Source organism: Myripristis murdjan, chromosome 21 (genome assembly GCF_902150065.1).
Source record: "Myripristis murdjan chromosome 21, fMyrMur1.1, whole genome shotgun sequence".
In the NCBI taxonomy this organism is placed as follows: domain Eukaryota; kingdom Metazoa; phylum Chordata; class Actinopteri; order Holocentriformes; family Holocentridae; genus Myripristis; species Myripristis murdjan.
The window spans coordinates 6,688,765-6,698,280 of NC_044000.1; the positions used below are offsets into that span (position 1 = coordinate 6,688,765).

Consider the following 9,516-nt stretch of genomic DNA (forward strand, 5'->3'; position numbering starts at 1 on the left):
GTGGCTGTAGGTAGGAGGAGTATAAGTACCTGCACTAGACAGGAAGGGCAAAGCACTGACAGGCTTGTCTAAATATCTAATAGACAGAGAGGAGATTCAGGGACACGTACTGAAGAAGTCCCAGTGAGACAACTTGTCACTGGAGGCTACTCAGTAGGCGAGGAACACCTTTAAAGGAGGAGTAGATATAGAAATGGTTGGAAGTTGAACTCGAAGCTGTCCACTATTCAACTTCGAGAGTCTTGGCTGAGAGTACAGCTGTGTCTGAAAGTGTGGAAGATCCAGGTCACAGTGTCGAGGCCTGTTTTTCTTCAAGCAAGAGAGGTATCACTGTTTCCCCCTTGTTATTACATACGTGACTTAGCAGGGTGAGTCAGTTTTGCACTGGAAACTAGCCCAGATTAACCAAGAAGAGAGGACGGGGTGACAAAACAAGACAAGCAACTTCAAGAGTAAACAAGAAAAGACGAGGGAACACAAGTCAAAATAAGACAAGACAAGAAAACAATCGACTGTAAGACAAAAGACAACACAGCGCTACAACAGAAACGAAAAAAACAAAAGAAGATAACGCAAGACAAGACGGGAAGCCGAGACAAGACAAAAGACAAGGTAAGAGAAGAGAAAACAAGGCAAGGAAAGAAAATACACAACAAGAGAAGACGAGGGAACACAAGTCAAGACACTGTAAGGCCAGACAAGACAGGAAAATAATCCAATATAAGGCAAGGATGATAGAAGCTGAGAGGAAGAGCTGAGACAAAAGAAGATGTGAAGAAGACAAAAGAAGACCAATAGAAGACAAGAGAAGGTAAGACAAGACAAGAGAACAGGAGAAGCAAAGGCCAGGCAAGACAGTTTTAGAAGACAAACGTAAAGACGAGACAAGGTAAGACAGTTCAACAGGACGAACTTCAAGACCACACAGGACAAGAGAAGTCAAGGCAAGACAATACAAGAAGACAAGACCCAAGCGTACGACAAGAGAACACAAGGCAAGACGCGAGAAGACCACAAACCACACTAGCTGGACAGTTCCAGGTCTCGGCGGCCAAAGAAGAATGGCCTGCCAGGCGTTCAGTGCCGACTCCTTCACCACGCTGGCTGGCGACTCGGCCTTGCCAATCCTCATGCACCATGCCTCCGCCAGCGACTGCCTGCCCGCCACCTCTCACACTCACAACATGGTGCCTGCAGGTAAACCCTGACCCCTGAGCCCCTCCATTTCTGTCTTCTGTCCGATTCTTTCATCCTTAAGCTGCTTTAATGCGCCCTACACATTGGACAAATTATTATTCTCCTCCCCTGTGTTTTCCTTTCCACTCCTCTCTTATTAATAAGAAAAGTACAGCAGGTTGTGCAATAAAAGAGGCTAGGCAAGATTCACTAAAATGGACATCTGTTGGATGTTTTATAGTGACTTAGTGATATGGGCCATAGTGCTGATAGTGCTGTCAAGAGGTTAAACCCACGCTGCAGGGAGGCCGGTGTGTAATAACTACTAGAGCCTTCCATTGCAGCCTTTAATAAGTACAAAAAATAAAAGAGCTGGCTTTGCTTGCCATTACGATGAGCAGATAAGGTCATTCCAGAGGGACTGACTTGTACTGGTGGTAAAAAGTGCTATTGATTTATAGTGACTGTCCTTCGGCTGCTGCAAATGAGAGTTTCCTCTTGTGCAAACATTGTATTATTGACTGATGCAGACATTTTCTCATGTGCCGTATGTAAATTGTATACCCTCGTGCCCTATTAGGCTACCAGTTGCTCTCCTAGGCCCATAATTGACCGATCTCCGCTTGGTCGGCCCGCTGATGCATCCTCATTAAGGCACAGTTGCATTCACAGCGCCTCAGGCAGTGGGAGGATGAATTGAATTGAGAAATGCATTTATTCAAATCCAATCTAAATTATGTAAATGTGTCTAATCAGATGGTTTGGCCCAGCTGTCTCTACTCAGTGGTTAATTGCTTTGAAGATGTGTTATCAGTGTGACAAACTTAACAATGTCTTTTTCAGGACAGACATTGTACAGAAAAACTTCCCTGGAGTTTCAGCACTTGCTGATTGGCATTGCATAGAATAGACTGAATTAGATCAGGCAGCATATTAGTCATCCCATATATTCATGAGAAGTGCAATAATATTTTTAAGGCATTGTCAAATGTATCAACAGTTCTCTGCTTGGGTTGATAAAGAAAACACTGTAATTGTAGTATTCTGGTGCCACAACAAGCCATGCAATGCTGCAAATATATTGGCCTTGTGTAAACATGACTCATTTATCAAGATCGATGAGGGTTTTTTTTTTATTAAAGAGAACCACAAACTGTCACTCAGTGTAATCTTACACAACAATAATTATCTGAAACACTCCCTCCTGTCTTTCCCCAGGTCCATTAAGAATGCAGCAAAGGTAGCATTCAAATAAGGCTAACGCGTCACAGCACAACACAACAGCCAAACTTTTTTGAATTTTGTGACGAACTGCATCCTCACGAGCGTGGGCCGTGCTAAAGCAGCATGCATCTCAGCAACATCAACTAAAACCACACTTGAGTTGCACTTGAGGTGAACATCAGGCTACATCAGATAAAAGGAGGAATAAATGAATAATTCCTCTATATTATGTGATTAGCACAAGACACAACCAGGGCGATGCCCGGCTTCATTGCAGCACGCTTAGCATTCACAGTGTCAGCCACGTTTAAGGCAGCAGTCTGAAAGAGAAGTCCTCCTTTAGCCCGGAGGGGTGCATTGTATAAAGTGCAGCAGTCCAAAACATCTCACAATGGGTTGCCACTTTGAGGTCAAGTCTTATCTTTTGTGTGTGGAATGCTGTCATTACCATGGATCCATTAGAAGCCAGATTGAAGATTTGGCAGCATATCTAATCAGAAGGTTATGCAAGGAGGGACATCTGTCATATGTCTTACTGAATTTGAAAAGCAGAAAATAGATGCATTCAGAATAGATTCTGGCTCACATTTCTCTCCAGTTTCCCAGTTTAGATGAGAGCTACTCCAGTTCATATTGTAACCACATCACTCTCTCCGTCAGCGCCATCTGGCCTAGGACTACCCTGAAATATTGGGCTGGTGTTTGTGTTTTACTAAAAAACAGACATCAGCCAGTTTAACTCACCCACCTCTGGTAGGATGCCGGTTGCCCCCTGACCACATAGTGAAAATGTTTTGATCATTATTATTTTTATATCAGATGCATGTCTGGACAAATCCTTCCTGTGTGGTGTGGGAGGATTTTACTCAACAGTTTGTAAAACCTGTAGTGAAACCTGCTTCCCTCTGCCTGACAGGAGCTGCTTAGCCAGTTTGTCTGGCTGTAAATGAGAACTTAGGGTCCAGTGATGGCAAATACTGTTTCCAAGGTTTTTTGCAACCCTGACTGTAATTAGGATCAGGGTAATCACTGAATCTGCATTTTTACAAATTCCTGGTCATGATGGGTCATGAAAATATTTGGTATGAAAAAACCTTTGCTCTAACCCTGATGCGAACTGTATGGAAAGGTGAGCTGCACCTAGACGAGGTCCCAGCTGAAATCTGTCCCCAGTTTCCTTTGTCCCTCGCCTTCTCACAGTCGAGTGCAGTGAGGAGCTGCTCTCCAGTCTGACTGTAACCACGCCTCTCTCCATCAGTACCATCAGGACTGTCTCTGGTTCAGTCGTCCAAGCGCTCCCACATGCACCTCTCCACCTCCTCCCTCGGCAATGCCCTTGGAAACGTTCCCCCCAGCCTCCACTGCCCCGTCACCCCCTGTCACTACAGCAACCAGCAGGCCACCTATGGAATGATGGCAGGTGAGCTGTGATGATGATGATGATGTTGATGATGATGATGATGATGATGATGATGATGATGATGATGACGAAGATGACACCAAAACAGCAATGAGTCAAAACAGTGACAGTCATCATGAATATGATAGCAAAATGTAATGGCAATGGTGATGATGATGATGATGATGATGATGGCAGCAGTGATAATGATGATGATCATACTGCTGATAATGATTAAGATGATTAGTGAAATTGAGTGATGGCGATGATGATGATTTTGATGATGATGAAGATCATGATAATGATGCTCCTGATGACAGTTTTTTTTTTTTTTTTTTAACACATGATGTATTTGTCATAACTGTCATGACCATGTTGATTATTACTATGATGATTTCAATGATGATAAGGTCAGTGATAGCTTTGATTGATAGAGATAATAATGCTCTCTCGCTCTTTCTCTCTCTCTCCCTCTCTCTCCCTCTCTCTCTCTCTCTCTCTCTCTCTCTCTCTCTCTCTGTGTCTCTCTCTCTCTCTCTCCAGCTCAGGAGATGCTCTCCGCCAGTATTTCCCAGACTCGTATCCTGCAGACCTGTAGCGTCCCTCACCCTAACATGGTCAGTGGAGCGAACACACTGCAAGGTAAAGACCACAGACACACACACACACATACACACACACACATACTCTCTCTCTCTCTCTCTCTCTCTCTCTCTCTCTCTCTCTCTCTCCTGGCCTGCTCCTTAAACACAGTAAATTGAGCAGATAGTTTTTTTTTTTTTTATCCTCATTACATTAAAGCCACAAAAACTTAATTACTAGCTCAAAATACAGTTTATGTTACCAGAACAGCAGTATCTCCTGCCGATCTACTATATAGGAAACTGTTCTGTTCAGATTAGTTGAGGGAGAAAAGCACACCCATCACATAAAACGTGTCAGTATTGCATTTCTGACAGATTTCTTACAAATGCAAGAAACCGCCACTGTCATCATAAATGAAATAGCAGTGTGCATTGAAATGATCTGGTAGTGCACTACAATGCTGCTGACACAAGAGGGGAGTATTGCATTGTTCTTAAAACCTGCATGCCAAAACAGATTGATGAATGAAGTAATGACTAGTATTGACAGGGATTAAGAGCAAGAAATTTGTATTGGCAAAGTTTAGAGGGGGGCGAAACGGATATATGGGTGCTTTCATTAAAAATCAGATCTTGTCCAGTCAGTGTCATCCACCTCTGATATGATGGATTTGATTCAAAATCAACTGATTACATGCAAGGATTGATCAGTCCTTCACTGGATGTCTATTATGATCGGATTCCACATAAGCATGAATTAATTTGTTGAATAGTAGCGTAGCAGTAGTATCATCCTTTGTTCCTTTTGTTTTAGTTTCTCATTGACTAACTGCTGTTTAAGAAGCTCCTCCAACCTGACAAAATCAAAACTGAATGCTTAAAAGTACTGGAATTTATGATAGCAAAACAAATTGCTGGCTCTCCGCATCTTAAATCCAAAAGTACTGGCACTAGTTTTGGCCTTCAAAAGCCTATGTTGACTGTTACATTCTTACCAATAGTTGGCATGCAACTGACTATTATTTAAATTTCCTCCCATCGCATCACCAAAAAGGCAGCATTTATTAAACCAGAATACTTCCAAGTCACACAATGTAGGAGCAGAGCAGATACGGCCAAGCCAAATGGAAGAAAAATTCCAGTATTTTGTGCACTGAAGTGACTCATCACCAACGTTTTCTTCTGGTATTTTAAATTCTAATACTTGTCCCCAGAATTTTAATTTTATTGAAGTTCCTCAGCCACAGCAGTCTTTATTGTCAGTGGTTCAAACTGTATAGGGGCATGTCAGCTTTACTTGTGGACAGGAAAGCTCCATGAGGATACATGTGGGAATACCAAGTGCACGTGCTGCCAGTGCCCTCCTGACAACCACTCCCTTGTGTCTCCTACCCACTGAAACCTAAATTCTTTCTCTCTCTCTCTCTCTCTCTCTCTCTCTCTCTCTCTCTCTCTCTCTCTCTCTCTCTCTGTCCTTCTCACCCTCTCTCTCTCTCTACAGGATCCCTAACTCCTTGCCTGTACAAGTTTCCGGATCACGGACTTGGTGGTGGTTCTTGCGCATTAAACCACGGTTTCTCCTCGCTGCCCTCAGCCCTCCTCTCTGATGAGGCCCCTGGGGGCCCTGGCCTTGGAGAGATGAAGACCGACCCCCACAGGAAGAGCAGCCGGGACCCAGATGACGCCCCCACCATGGACTCTTCCCAGATACGAGAGCTGGAGAAGTTTGCCAACGACTTCAAAATACGCAGGATCAAACTGGGTGGGTGAAGCAAAAAATTCTAATACTAAACATAACTGCAAGTAGCAATTCATGGGGTCTAAGCACAATACGTGGTTTGACTTAATATGATCTTTAGAAAAATTTGAAAGCAAGCCACAGTGTTGGCAAGCTTGGTTTTGACCTTTGTATCCCTGAAGGAGGTGGCACACACCTTCTCAAAAAACGAGGCAACAAAATCACGTACCAAACTAAGGTATTTTTCTTGCTTTAAATTTGAAACATTTCCAACACTCAAAATGTTGGTGATAAAATTCTGAAAAAAAAAAAAAAAAAAAAATCATACATCATTTTGCTGGTTTCAGGTATATTGTCAAATACTTTGGTGAAGTTTGATTAAACATTGAGCAAAAAAAGAAAATGTGCTTGTAGTACAAAATATAGCAAGGTATTGAGTATCACTCAGCGTTTGACCAGTCCGAACACCACTGAAACAAGTGATATCTGTCATCTAAGGAACATCTGTGTCAGTTTTAGGAGGATTTGAATGACCAATTTTTGGAGATACAGGTAACTGATTGCGCATATTTTGAAAAACACAGAGGGATGGACTTCTGAATAGACAGTAGATTGCAGTGAGGCAAACTTTTCTGACACTTCTAGGGGATGTGCTGAAACAAATTTGTGCTTGGACCCATAATAACCCCATGGTGGAGGTAATAAAATGAAATAAGATCAAATAAAATAAATTCAAATAAAATAAAATAGCACTCGAAGGGGTGTCTCAAGGGTGACTCTCATTAAATTTGATTACAAAATTTCACTATAATTGGATTTACATGGCAGAGCAGGGATGGGTGAGGAACTGTCAGTTAGAGAATAAGAAAGACTATTGCAGACTGCTGTGGGTTTCAATTTCATTTCATTTCATTTCATTATTTTCTTCACACACCAATTCAATACCAAAACAACAATCTTAGATGTGTGTTTGAAACTTTCTTTATGCTGCCATTTTGACCAGGACTCCCTGGAAGAAGAGACATTGTGTCTCAATGGAACCTTCCTGGTAAAATAAAGGATAAATAAAATAAAATAAATAAAATAAATAATAAATCTGAGCCCTCGTGTGTTTGTAGATGGTAGTCCGTGATTTGAAAGGTTTGAGAATCCCTGCACTATTACACCTTTGCATCAATGAGTCTCTGTATTAATGAGTTTGCACATCTGCCTGTGTCTGTACTCGTGCATTCTATGTATTTTCTATTTCTATTTCCTTTTCACCTGCAGGCTACACCCAGACTAACGTAGGTGAGGCTCTGGCAGCAGTGCACGGCTCAGAGTTCAGCCAGACCACGATCTGCCGCTTTGAAAACTTACAGCTGAGCTTCAAGAATGCCTGCAAACTCAAGGCCATCCTGGCTAAATGGCTGGAGGAAGCTGAGCAGGCTGGCGGTGAGTCTCACAGGCGGTCAGTCAGACCCTGTTTAGATCTAAAATTAAAAATGTGATATCCGCCTGGATATTTTATCTGTATAAATGCAATAATGCACAGTGTAAATACATGCAGCAAGCTTTTTGACTGGGCTGTGACTGGATATCCCAGAAAACATCACTAAAGGCCACTAGGTGGAGATGCAGTCCATATAGTTTGTACTCACAATAGAGAGAAAGTATGAGCCCACATGGCACAGATGTCACCACCGTGGATGGACCAAGACATCATTTGTGTGGTCAAAATTGAGGGGAGAAACATAATCAATGCCTTCCCTCTGGGTAAAAATGACATCATGAGTAGAAAAATGTCATCAGCAGATGCAGAAACATCTTCCCTATGGGTAGAAACATCATCTCCACTGTTTAAATTTAATCACCACCAGTGGAAAACTTATCTCCACCCTTATGAATGGCAGCACTACAGGTAGAGATATCATAACCATGGGTAGAAATGTCATCTCTGCAGATAGAAATGTCGTCACTATAGGAACAAACATCACTGCATCAACAAGCATAGAAAAGTCATCACCGGTAGTAGACATGTCCTCAGTAAGGGTAGAAAACCCATTAGAAACATCATCTCTGCAAGTAAAACTGTCACCTCCTCAGGTAGAAATATCATCACTCTGGATAGAAACATCATCACCTCAAGTAAAAAAAAAAAAAAAATCTCCTCAGGTAGACACATTAATGCTATGGGTAGAAATGTCATCTCTGCAGGTAAATAATGTCATTTCCGCCAACAGAAATGTCATCACCGCAGATAGAAACATCATCACTGCAAATAGAAATGTCATTTGCCACAGGTAAAAATGTCACCTCCAGTAGAAATCTCATTCCTACGCAAAGAAATGTCATACCACAGGTAGAGGCGTCATTACAGGTAGAAACGTCTAGTCATGGCCTTTCCTTTCTACCCCTCCACCAGGAAAACATGCCAAAAATGGACAATTCCTGTCCCTGGAGCCAGAAAGAGACAATGCTTAATAGCATTGTCAGGTGGAAGTGTTGTCCAGGCAAAAATTGGCCTGTTTCTGTAGAAATAGACCAATAAATCATGACATCTACAAGCAGATGGCGGAGCAGGGAAGGGTGAGGAACTGCCTCCTACTAGGCAGTGCTAGAAGACAAATCCTCATTGCAACAAGAAGCAGTCCTGGCAGTCCAGTAACACCTGTTGTTTTGGTTTTTGTCGCCTCCTCTCCACCTACATGACTGCTTTTCACAGTGTTTGTGGGACATTATATCTAATCACAGTTAACAAGAACACATATAAATACCTGGATTAAATACCAGGGGCATCGTGCCATTATGTGATTTAAAAAAAAAAAAAAAAAATGTACCAATGCTTGCTCAGACATAGATCAGTTTCAAGAAAAGTACTGGAGGAACATTTAGAAAGCTGAGATATTTCAGTTGTCCCACAGTCATTTAACCAATTGCTTCACCCTCTGCGGTAACTCTGTACAATTATAGCATGCAATATTTTATTTTATGATATTTTCTTCCTCAGCATAACACGCATTATAAAATAACACTATATCCTTTGGCTTCCCCCCAGCACTGTACAATGAGAAAATGGGTATGAATGAGCGGAAGAGAAAAAGAAGAACCACCATCAGGTAACCACAGTACAGGAGCGAACATGGCAGCTATACAATATTGCTTGGTTTAGAATTCATCCCCTCTCCTCTCCTCTGCTCTCCACCAGTCTGGGAGCCAAGGAGGCTCTGGAGCGTAGCTTCGTGGAGAAAAGCAAGCCGTCCTCCCAGGAAATAGCCCGGATGGCTGAGGGGCTGCACCTGGAGAAGGAGGTGGTCAGGGTCTGGTTCTGCAACCGGCGCCAGAGGGAGAAACGGGTGAAAACCAGCCTCCACCTCAGCTCCTATTTGACTAAAGTGAGTCCAAACTGCAGGTAG

The 9,516-nt window shown here is 42.5% G+C and overlaps 1 protein-coding gene across 1 annotated transcript; it reads left to right on the forward strand.

Moving 5' to 3' along the window:
* Window positions 1–1,061: 1,061 nt before the first annotated feature.
* pou1f1 (POU class 1 homeobox 1) lies at window positions 1,062–9,516 on the forward strand. The gene is made up of 6 exons (XM_030080991.1): window positions 1,062–1,197; window positions 3,659–3,820; window positions 5,885–6,145; window positions 7,391–7,555; window positions 9,159–9,219; window positions 9,309–9,516. The coding sequence occupies exons 1-6, from the start codon at window positions 1,062–1,064 to the stop codon at window positions 9,514–9,516; spliced, it is 993 nt and encodes a 330-aa protein (XP_029936851.1).

Bases quoted from the DNA above. Each gene is read 5' to 3' on its own strand.
- pou1f1 (XM_030080991.1), top strand. From the start codon at position 1,062: ATGGCCTGCCAGGCGTTCAGTGCCGACTCCTTCACCACGCTGGCTGGC. The intron at 3,821-5,884 runs GTGAGCTGTGAT...CTCTCTCTACAG, and splicing joins CACCTATGGAATGATGGCAG to GATCCCTAACTCCTTGCCTG. The intron at 9,220-9,308 runs GTAACCACAGTA...GCTCTCCACCAG, and splicing joins AAAAGAAGAACCACCATCAG to TCTGGGAGCCAAGGAGGCTC.